This window comes from Salmo salar, chromosome ssa14 (genome assembly GCF_905237065.1).
Source record: "Salmo salar chromosome ssa14, Ssal_v3.1, whole genome shotgun sequence".
Taxonomy (NCBI): domain Eukaryota; kingdom Metazoa; phylum Chordata; class Actinopteri; order Salmoniformes; family Salmonidae; genus Salmo; species Salmo salar.
The window spans coordinates 9,271,343-9,283,586 of NC_059455.1; the positions used below are offsets into that span (position 1 = coordinate 9,271,343).

Below are 12,244 nucleotides of genomic sequence, written 5' to 3' on the forward strand. Positions count from 1 at the left end.
ATTAACAGGCACCGCATCGATTATATGCAACGCAGGACAAGCTAGATAAACTAGTAATATCATCAACCATGTGTAGTTAACTAGTGATTATGTTAAGATTGATTGTTTTTTTTATAAGATACGTTTAATGCTAGCTAGCACCTTACCTTGGCTCCATAATCGGTGTCCAAAAACGCTGATTACCGATTTGTTATGAAAACTTGAAATCGGCCCTAATTAATCGGCCATTACGATAAATCGGTCGACCTCTAATAGGGATACCTCAGGGTTGCAACCAAAAACTAATTAAATCAAAGGTTTGTGTGTAGGACAATAGACGAGCCTAGGGTTGCAAAGGGAGGCTATATTTCTGGATATAAACATTCTAAGTTTACCAGTAAATTATCAGAATTTTGCTAACTTTCAATTTTTTACATTATTTTTTATCATATGACATCTAGTGACCTTTTTGGGTACTTCAGATTATCATAGGTGTCTGTAATTACCTCTGGCCCTCTGTGTGGCCTTATCGCATTGTAAAATATATATAATAATCAAACAGCGAAGACGATTTTAAAATACACATTTTTATGACAAGGCTGTTAAACACCACACTAAATATAAACCATCAATTTAGTCAATACCACTGGTGTTTAATATGAGGGTTTCAGCATAAACTATCATTTCTATCCTTTTTTACACAAATGTATTTATTTTATTTTGTTTTAAATGTTTTGGTGCCAAACTGGCGGCAGTTGTGAAATAAGTTAATAGTTGGAAGAGTGGCAGCGTTAATTGAAAAATAATGCCATTGTTGATTAGATGCTTTTTAAATACATTTTCTCTTGAACCATATGGTGTATCCACTAGAAACTCACGGACAATATGGACAAAGTTATAAAAAAGGAATACTATATATTCATTTTTTTAAGTTATTCAAATATAAATTACCACATTACAATAGACTGCCATAGATGATCAGTTAATTATCAAAATTACAGAATATTCCAGTAACTTTGGTAAATTACCGGTAGCTTTGCAACCCTAGTTGAGCCACTTGTGCTCTTCACACACTCCAATTTAAAGTTGCTAGCTAACAATCTGAAAAGGTACTGTAGCGCACGGCAAGTCCAAGTGCCTGTTTCTGGTCTAAACTGCCATTACAAACAGTGAAATGTACATTACTTTGGCAAACTGAACATCAACATGTTTGAATAGCGCAGACCCACACACATGAGCTGCGTTCCATAAGGCAAACCATCATTTGGAACTGTTTGGAAACGTGTGTCTACCTGTGCTGCAGCAGCCTGCGCCTGCTGCTCCTGCTGCTGGAGCTGTCTCTGGAGAAGCTGCACCTGGTGTGCCACAGAGCAGTCCACAGCTAGCAAGCTTGACACAGGTGGCCCCGACCTGGATGAGGTCAGCTGCTGGGTTGGGTCCTTGGATGGGGAAAATGAGGACCAGGTCAGTGATTAATGATCTATAATGACTGAGGATACACAATGCATTACATACTGCAAGGGTTGCAAGATAACAGTAACTTCCCCAAAATTCCCTGGTTTTCCAGAAATCTTGGTTGGAGGATTCCCAGATTTCCTGCTTATTCCCTCCATATCTACATGTACATACTACCTCAATCAGCCTGACTAACCGGTGTCTGTATGTAGCCTCGCTACTTTTATAGCCTCGCTACTGTATATAGCCTGTCTTTTTACAGTTGTTTTATTTCTTTACCTACCTATTGTTCACCTAATACCTTTTCTGCACTATTGGTTAGAGCCTGTAAGTAAGCATTTCACTGTAAGGTCTACACCTGTTGTATTCAGCGCACGTGACAAATAAACTTTTATTTGATTTGATTCCATGAATCCAACCATGCTTTCAGGAAAACCAGGACATTTTGAGGAAGTTACTGGCATTTTGCAACCCCATACTGTATTTTAAACGATTTACAACATTACTTTTGATACTTAAGTATATTTTAGCAATTACATTTACTTTTGATACTTAACTATATTTAAAACCATATACTTTTAGACTTTTACTCAAGTAGTATTTGAAGTAGTACAGTTGAAGTCAGAAGTTTACATACACCTTAGCCAAATACATTTAAACTCAGTTTTTCACAATTCCTGACATTTCATCCGAGTAAATATTTCCTGTCTTAGGTCAGTTAGGATCACCACTTTACTTTAAGAATGCGAAATGTCAGAATAATAGTAGAGAGAATGATTTATTTCAGCTTTTATTTATTTAATCACATTCCCAGTGGGTCAGAAGTTTACATACACTCAATTAGTATTTGGCATTTCCTTTAAATTGTTTAATGTTGGTCAAACGTTTCGGGCAGCCTTCCACAAGCTTCCCACAATAAGTTGGGTGGATTGTGGCCCATTCCTCCTGACAGAGCTGGTGTAACTGAGTCAGGTTTGGTCCTTGCTTGCACACACTTTTTCAGTTCTACCCACAAATTTTTCATAGGATTGAGGTCAGGGCTTTGGGATGGCCACTCCAATACCTTGACTTTGTTGTCCTTAAGCAATTTTGTCACAACTTTGGAAGTATGCTTGGGGTCATTGTCCATTTGGAAGACCCATTTGCGACCAAGCTTTAACTTCCTGACTGATATTTTGAGATGTTGCTTTAATATATCCACATCATTTCCGTCCCTCATGATGCCATCTATTTTGTGAAGTGCACCAGTTCCTTCTGCAGCAAAGCACCCCCACAACATGATGCTGCCACCCCTGTGCTTCACGGTTGGGATGGTGTTGTTCGGGTTGCAAGTGTCCCCCTTTTTCCTCCAAACATAACGATGGTCATTGTGGCCAAACAGTTCTATTTTCGTTTCCTCAGACCAGAGGACATTTCTCCAAAAAGTACGATCTTTGTCCCCATGTGCAGTTGCAAACCGTAGTCTGGCTTTTTTATGGCGGTTTTGGAGCAGAGGCTTCTTCCTTGCTGAGCGGCCTTTCAGGTTATGTCAATGTAGGACTCGTTTTACTGTGGATATAGATACTTTTGTACCTGTTTCCTCCAGCATCTTCACAAGGTCCTTTGCTGTTGTTCTGGGATTGATTTGCACTTTTCGCACCAAAGTCCATTCTTCTCTAGGAGACAGAACGCGTCTCCATCCTGAGCGGTATGACGGCTGCGTGGTCCCATGGTGTTTATACTTGCGTACTATTGTTTGTACAGATGAACGTGGTACCTTCAAGTGTTTGGAAATTGCTCCCAAGGATGAACCAGACTTGTGGAGGTCTACAATTATTTTTCTGAGGTCTTGGCTTATTTCTTCTGATTTTCCCATGATGTCAAGCAAAGAGGCACTGAGTTTGAAAGTAGGCCTTGAAATACATTGTAACGGCTGTCGGGAGAGAGAGTTGACCAAGGTGCAGCGGAGTTAGTGTTCATCTTGAATTTTAATTACAACGAAGAGAACACTACAAAAAATAACAAATACACGACAGCAGAACAGTCCTGTTGGAAATTACTCTAAACAGAAACAGAAACAATTACCCACAAAACCCCAATGGAAAAACAGGCACTTATGTGTGACTCCCAATCAGCAACAACACTCTACAGCTGTGCCTGATTGGAAGCCACACGGCCAAAATCAATGAAACAAACCAACATAGAAAAATGCACATAGAACGCCCACCCAATGTAACAGGGCGTTACATACATCCACAGGTACACCTCCAATTGACTCAAATGATGTCAATTAGCCTATCAGAAGCTTCCAAAGCCATGGCATTGTTTTCTGGAATTTTCTAAGCTGTTTAAAAGCACAGTCAGCTTAGTGTATGTAAACTCCTGACCCCACTGGAATTGTGATACAGTGAATTTTAAGTGAAATAATCTGTCTGTAAACAATTGTTTGAAAAATTACTTGTGTCATGCACAAAGTAGACAACTGAAATATTTTATTAAAGTTAAGTAATGTGAATAAAATATGGTATATAAGTGTTAAGCAGTAATGGGCAGTCACTACCATCATGGGACTTTATTAATTTTTTTATTCTGCATTTAGTGTATTGTATTTAACCTTTAAAAAAATATCGAAACAAAATAGAAGACTGAAAGAGAGTGGTTATCAGTCTTATGGATGTCTTTGAGCGCCTCCTTGTATTGTATAGCATGTTAGCCAGACAGACATCTACCACGTCACAGTAAAACAACTCTATCTAGAGTCTAGATAGAGTTAAGAGTCAATCTCAGCTCATTTCAGATATAGGTATGGTTTGTTTTTTTAGGATGATCCTTAGTTTACCATTTTATTTGTTTAATTTATTGATGGTATACAGTAAAAGACAGACCGTTCAACTTCCCTGTACTCTGACTGAGAGAATGTCCTTCTAAATGAGCGATAGAGCAAGAGAGCGAGAGTGAGAGAGAGCGAGAGCGCGCGCGAGAGAGAGATAGTGGGTGGTATGACAAGATGGTTAGTAGAGCACTGGATAGCATCATGCTGTGCGTTTTCGTCAATAAACCATAGGAACACATCAATATTACAAGAACCCTATGAAATATTTCTCAACCTTATGACAACAAATATGAGCTATCAACCCAGTTCAACACTAGATCGTTCCGTGGCGGGCTGTTGATTTGTATAAAGCTTCCTTTGAGGGAGACATCATATGCAGGAGCCATGTTCTGTTTAGAGTATTTATGAGGTTTGAAATTGTTAGATGATGGCGATTTCAATACCTTACTTTAGTCAAACGTATGTCGAAAGGATGAGCTTTGGTTGTGGAATTGTAGGGCACTGTATATGTTGGGTAACACGACTTCACACGGCAAGACAAGGTCCTGAAAAAGGGCCGTTTCTTTTTTTTGCTGAGTTTAGTAGGGGGAAACGGTTTTGAAACTGAGTAAAACATCGTACTACCTGAACTTGTCCAATACAAACACATATTTTTGTTTTCTTTTGTAAAACATTTTGCAACAGTTTGCTCTAATAAACACAACCCAGGTCATATACATTACCTTCCCATCTTTACTGAGAAGGTCCTGGCTCTTGGTCTTGTCCTGGTCGGATGACAAACGGTCGATGCTTTCCTCTGTAGTGGCTTCAAGGTCAGTGGAATCAGACAATGCCAACCTCTTCTTGGCTGAGAAATATATGGATAGAGAGAGAGAGAGAGAGGAGAAAGGAGAGAGAGAAATCATCAATAAACTAAATAACAATCACCAGCAAAAACGCATAACATAACCCATTCCTTATATACAAATGAATAGTACATAATATTTTTATTGTGCTTTTCTCAGACCAAAAAACTGAAACATGGAATTCAAACTTGGCTGGAGTCACACCACACGACAATCTCTAACTGATTCAGCCTCAGTAGAGAATGTCACCACTGTGCAAAGATGAAACAGTAGGTACTATGTAATAAGATGGCATGGTGCGTGGGCAAATGCCAGTCACACCTGGCACGGCGTCTGCCCCTTTTGCATCGGCAGTGCTGGTGTCCCCTCCATCCTCTGAGATCTGTTCCCCTGTCTGCTGCAGGGTCAGCTGGTGACACACGTCAAAGGCCTGGCCCACCGTCCGCACGATGCGCATGGCCTGGGACTGGAGGTGGGCAGGGGGAGGGGGGAGAGGGAGGCGTGGGGAGAGGGAGGTGAATTGATGGAGGGACGGGAGAGAGGTAGGTGAGGGGAGGGAGGAGAGGGAAAGAGAGAGAAGGGTAGGACAGAGACAGGATCAGGTGTGGAGAAAGGGGGAAGAGGGGGTAGTGGGAAGGAGATAAAAGAAGAAACAGTTGAAAGAGAGGGAGATAGAAAGAGGGGGCAGTGAGGGATGGAAAGAGGAAGAGAACAAAAAGAAGAGAGAGGAGAATGTTTGACAGCGCACAGTAATTCAGCGACGTAGCCTTACTGATCTACTGTAGGCGCATGCTTTCGTTGTAACGGATTGGTTCATTCCAGAGACGTTTTTCCTTGAGACCCTACAAGGCGCAAAGCTCTTGGTTATATAGTTATCTACAGTTATCTACAGTTATCTACAGTTATCTATGTCACGTGTGCTCCCTCTCCGGCCTCTAGGTCACCAGGCTGCTCGTTATGGCGCACACCTGTCACTATCATTACGTGCACCTGCGTGTCTTCAGACTCACCTGGACTCCATCACCTCCCTGATTACCTTCCCTATATATGTCACTCCCTTAGGTTCCTTCACCAGGCGTTATTGTTTCTGTTCCTGTGTCAAGTCTGTGCGTTGTTCGTGTTTCTTATTTTGTATTATGTTGTATTTATTTATTTAAATACTCACTCCCACAACTTGCTTCCCTTAGGTGAGGCGTTATTCTGTAACGATGTGCGCTGAGAGTCGGGAAGCAACTCCATCATTCTTAAATGGAAGAAGTTTGGAACCACCAAGACTTCCTAGAGCTGGCTGCCTGGCTAAACTGAGGGGGAGATGGGCCTTGGTCAGAGAGGTGAACAAGAACCCGATGGTCAGCTCCAGAGTTCCTCTGTGGAGATGGGGGAACCTTCCAGAAGGACAACCAGATGGAAGTCACTCCTCAGTAAAAGGCACAACAACACGCTTGGAGTTTGCCAAAAGGCATCTAAATGACTGACCATGAGAAACAAAATTCTCTGGTCTGATGATACCAAGATTGAACTCTTTAGCCTGAATGCCAAGCGTCATGTCTGGAGGAAAGCTGGCACCAGTGAAGCATGGTGGTGGCAGCATTATGCTGTGGGGATGTTTTTCAGCGGCAGGGACTGGGAGACTAATCAGGATCGAGGGAAAGATGAACATAGCAAAGTACAGAGAGATCCTTGAGGAAAACCTGCTCCAGAGCGCTTAGGACCTCAGACTGGGGCGAAGGTTCACCTTCCAACAGGACAACTACCCTAAGAACACAGTCAAGAAAACGCAGGAGTGGCTTTGGGACAAGTCTCTGAATGTCCTTGAGTGGCCCAGTCAGAGTGGCCCATCCAACCTGACAGAGCTTGAGAGGATATGCAGAGAAGAATGGGAGAAAATCCCCAAATACAAGTGTGCCAAGCTTGTAGGGTCATACCCAAGAAGACTCAAGGATGTAATCGCTGCCAAAGGTGCATCGACAATGTACTGAGTAAAGGGTCTGAATACTTATGTAAGTGTGATATTTATGTTTGTTCGTTTTTATACATTTGAAAAAATTGATAAAAACCTGTTTTTGCTTTGTCATGGTATGCTATGTAAAGTATGTACTACTGTTCTAGACTGTCTAACACAATTTTGTTCATTTTCAGTAGATTTTTTTTACTGGCATGGCCACTGCTGAAATTGAACCTAGAACCTTTGTGAAACCAGCATTGTGCTTCAACCAACTGAGCCACATGGATGAGAAGGTAAACACTAAGATTCTGGGGATACTATAAACCCTATACAGTGATCCATGGGAAGCCACATGAAGTCCAGTAAATCAAGCCCAGTATCATCGGTTCTTCACCCTCCCCTCCAATGGCCATAGTTCGATCTGGAAGCCTGAGATAAGAGCTTCAAGGCTGGAATCATCTGAATGGCACGACTACACTACACAGGATTACAGCCTGTGTCTCTGTTCTCTGGTAAGTGAAGATGGTGGGTGGTACAGCTTGAAGATGACATTAAGGACAGAATTAAAAGCCTCTTTCTTCCCACCTCACTCACTGACTGCGTCCTAAATGGCACCCTATTCCTTACGCAGTGCATTACATTTGACCAGGGCCCATAATCCCCAATAGGGAATAGGGTGCCATTTGGGACGCAGACACTCATTAGCATGCTGCTTCACTCAGTCACTGTCTACAGTACATGACTGGTATCCATGGTGAAGTGATAAGAGCCAACCTCATTGGTGGGGTTGCTACCCAGGCTTTTGTTATGCAGAAAATTGTCGCTGTTCCATATGCAGCTATGGGGTAGTCGCGTGCCATTCATTTTCCCAATAATTTTTCTTGCATGCAAGGTTGTGTGAAATTGATATTCATCAGGTGTGTGTACTGTGTATAAAACGTGTATGCACTGTGTTCAACGTGTATGCACAGCGTGTATGTATGTGTTTGTATAGACTAAACTCTCGAAGATCCCTATTGATCCGAGTCCCAAGTAAAATATAATGCATCATGGCACATTCCCTATACCCAGCCCCCTTCCCTCCCTATTCCCTGCCCCTTCCCTAAGCAGCTGCTGCCACGATCTGATACCCTGTAGAAATAAGCGGATTACATATCACTGATCTGGAACCTGTGGATAACTTTAATCTCATACTCAGCACACTCTCATAGAGCTACATCCTTCTTACCCACATAATCATCAAATAGAACATTCAGTTGAAGTAAGAAGTTTACATACACTTAGGTTGGAGTCATTAAAACTCATTTTTCAACCACTCCACAAATTTCTTGTTAACAAACTATAGTTTTGGCAAGTCAGTCAGGACATCTACTTTGTGCATGACACAAGTCATTTTTCCAACGATTATTTATAGACAGATCATTTCACTTATAATTCACTGTATCACAATTCCAGTGGGTCAGAAGTTTACATACACTAAAATGACTGTGCCTTTTAAACAGCTTGGAAAATTCCATAAAATGAAGTCATGGCTTTAGAAGCTTCTGATACGCTAATTGACATCATTTGAGTCAATTGGAGGTGTACCTGCAGATGTATTTCAAGGCCTACCTTCAAACTCAGTGCCTCTTTGCTTGACATCATGGGAAAATCAAAAGAAATCAGCCAAGACCTCAGAAAAAAATTCTGGTTCATCCATGGGAGCAATTTCCAAACGCCTGAAGGTACCACGTTCATCTGTACAAACAATAGTATGCAAGTATAAACACCATGGGACCATGCAGCTGTCATAGCGCTCAGGAAGGAGACGTGTTGTGTCTCCTAGAGATTAACGTACTTTGGTGCGAAAAGTACAAATCAATCCCAGAACAACAGCAAAGGACCTTGTGAAGATGCTGGAGGAAACAGGTACAGAAGTATCTATATCCACAGTAAAACGAGTCCTATATCGACATAACCTGAAAGGCCGCTCAGCAAGGAAGAACCCACTGATCCAAAACCTCCATGAAAAAGCCAGACTACGGTTTGCAACTGCACATGGGGACAAAGATCCTACTTTTGGAGAAATGTCCTCTGGTCTGATTATAAAAAAATATAACTATTTGGCCACAATGACCATTGTTATGTTTGGAAGAAAAAGAGGGAGGCTTGCAAGCCGAATAGAATACCATCCCAACCGTGAAGCATGGGGGTGGCAGCATCATGTTGTGGGGGTGCTTTGCTGCAGGAGGGACTGGTGCACTTCACAAAATAGATGGCATCACGAGGAAAGAAAATGATGTGGATATATTGAAGCAACATCTCAAGACATCAGTCAGGAAGTTAAAGCTTGGTCGCAAATGGGTCTTCCAAATGGACAATGACCCCAAGCATACTTCCAAAGTTGTGGCAAAATGGCTTAAGGACAACAAAGTCAAGGTATTCGAGTGGCTATCACAAAGCCCTGACCTCAATCCTATGGAAAATGTGTGGGCAGAACTGAAAAAGCATGTGCGAGCAAGGAGGCCTACAAACCTGACTCAGTTACACCAGCTCTGTCAGGAGGAATTGGGCCACAATTCACCCAACTTGTGGAAGACTACCCGAAACGTTTGACCCAAGTTAAACAATTTAAAGGCAATGCTACCAAATACTAATTGAGTGTATGTAAACTTCTGACCCACTGGGAATGTGATGAAAGAAATTAAAGCTGAAATAAATAATTCTCTCTACTATTATTCTGACATTTCACATTCTTAAAATAAAGTGGTGATCCTAACTGACCTAAGACAGGGACTTTTTACTCGGATGAAATGTCAGGAATTGTGAAAAACTGAGTTTAAATGTATTTGGCTAAGGTGTATGTAAACTTCAGACTTCAACTGTATACTGTAGAATTATAGGATCTCTAAGGTCTTACCTTCCTCTTGGATTTGAAGACATTACAACGGAACATGTTGCTCTTTCCATCTCTTGCAATGTAACTGAAGATCTTCAAGTCCTGGGCGTCATGTGACACATAGAAAATCCTAAATGGGATGGGGAAATATCTTGATCACGAGAATTTAACTGATTCCAACCTGAACTACTCAATCAAAAATCATCAATGGGTTTGTATGGTCCTACCAAAGAATAGTCTTAAAGAGGGTTATGTTTGAGGGCACTTTGTGCCTGTCTTTACCTGTAGATGGGGTCTTGTGTTATCATGACTGTATTGTCATCCCACGACCACTCTTTCCTCTGGAACACAACCACAGAGCAACAACACTTACGCAATGCTGTAATTCACTTCTATGACTTATGGTCAGTGTTTCACCTATAAGAAATACGTACATATGGAGGTTCTTAAACCTTTTCCATCTGCAGAGACACTCAAGATGAGGGACCTTGCAGCTTCCATGAAGGACAAAGAGCTATGGCATTCAATCATTCATCAAATCACCACATTTCACAACCATAAGCCATTCCGCCTCCATACGCAAAGAAAGCCTGTTTACATTTGACCATAGAACCGTCTTTTCATCACTGATGATTAATTTTCCTTTTGATTTACTGCATCTGGAAAATAACAGTTGCACACTTCACACTGGTGGAAACATTTAGTAAATCTAGCCTTTCAATATGATGGGCTAAGAAATAACATAACAGTTTCAGTTTCTTGTATCATTGACCTTGGTGCAAAATAATAGTTGATGTACAAAAGTACAAATGAAAATGTATCCACTCACTACTGTGAGTGTAGCGAGTGGCTCCTGAGTGGCGCAGCGGTCTAAGGCACTGCATCTCAGAACAAGAGGTGTCACTGCAGTCCCTGGTTTGAATCCAGGCTGCATCACAATCTGGCCGTGATTGGGAGTCCCATAGGGCGGCGCACAATTGGCCCAGCGTCGTCCGGGGTAGGCCGTCATTGTAAATAAGAGTTTGTTCTTAACTGACTTGCCTAGTTAAATAAACATAAATAAAAGGAACTTACTCTGGATAAGTGCATCTGCTAAAATGTTGATGTGAGTTTTCACTATGAGCACAAGACAGTCAAGCTCATACAAATGTAAGAAAAGGCACACATTCTCCAATAGAACAATTCATAATCAAGACCAACATTTTGGTAGCTACTCTGACTTCATCAGGTATTTCATATTTTGAAGGGGACTTACCTTTTTCTTTTTTCGCAAAACCACCCTTACACCATCCGCAGACACGATGATGTTGACTTTCTTCTTCTTGATGTTCTTCAATTTGAATTCATACTGTGGGGGGAAATGTAAATTCCATCGATTTGTACATGACACTGGAATATAAAATGATCCATACAAGCCCACGGCATATAGCCTAGGGGTGACATCATGGACTTTGTGTGTGAATCATGTCATTATAGTTTGCACATAACCACAGAGCAGGGTTGGGGTAAATTCCATTTCAATTCATTCGTATTCAGGAAGTAAACTTAGATTCCAATTCCAATTTTCCTCAACCTTGTCAGAGATACAGTTCCTGTAGAGATGTAAAGGGATGGAAGCATGTGCTTTGAGGCAGGGAGTGAGTACTTAAGTATTTACCATTGTTGTCTCTACAAGACACCATCTGCTGCTGAGAGTAAATCAAAGTTTGGGTCAACACAAAGTTGCCTAAGGTTGAAAGAAAACGGGAAGAGTCAGATTGTAGAGCCTGCAAAGTCTCCAGCAACTAGGTTACCCCTCCCCTCAGAGTGCATTAGACATGAAGGAAGACTCAGCAGCGTGCACCCCTTTTATTCATGCCTTTGAGTAGTTAGAACCGTTCCCGCTGCCTCACTGCAGTCAAAGGGACCAGACATCTAAACGACAAACACTAATCTAAAATAAACATGTTTTTTCCGTAAATGAGGAAATACAACATCAGAAGTCGAATTGATCAAATGAGGACTTTTATCAAAAGCACTTTTCCCCCTCTGATCCTCAACCAAAAGGCTAATCAGGATTCTCTCATGTCAAAGGTTTGAAGATTCTCCATGCTGCTCTTCTTTTCCTGTAAAAATGTAGGATATTCTGCCTGTTCTATTGGCTGACTTTTTACTTCATTTTTAGTATTGGACTATGGACTATTTTATGAAAGGGTGGCTACTTTGAAGAATCTCAAATATAAAATATATTTGGATTTGTTTAACACTTATTTGGTTACTACATGATTCCATATGTGTTATTTCATCGTTTTGATGTATTCACTATTATTCTACAATGTAGAAAATAGTAA

At 41.2% G+C, this 12,244-nt stretch overlaps 1 protein-coding gene across 5 annotated transcripts in view; it reads right to left on the reverse strand.

The window, feature by feature from the left end:
* Positions 1-12,244, reverse strand: part of LOC106568730 (carboxyl-terminal PDZ ligand of neuronal nitric oxide synthase protein) — a 40,391-nt gene that overhangs the window by 11,562 nt on the left and 16,585 nt on the right. For 2 of the 5 annotated variants that reach the window (XM_045693842.1, XM_014139321.2), the window contains exons 3-8: positions 11,170-11,262; positions 10,197-10,255; positions 9,936-10,044; positions 5,413-5,557; positions 4,969-5,093; positions 1,272-1,418 (exon numbers count right to left, since the gene is read on the reverse strand). In XM_045693842.1, the coding sequence (XP_045549798.1) occupies positions 1,272-1,418; positions 4,969-5,093; positions 5,413-5,557; positions 9,936-10,044; positions 10,197-10,255; positions 11,170-11,262 (678 nt within the window). Of the gene's footprint in view, positions 1-1,271; positions 1,419-4,968; positions 5,094-5,412; positions 5,558-9,935; positions 10,045-10,196; positions 10,956-11,169; positions 11,263-11,571; positions 11,946-12,244 lie in introns of those variants that run through there. The other 3 variants (XM_045693844.1, XM_014139322.2, XM_045693843.1) reach the window with 3 other exon arrangements.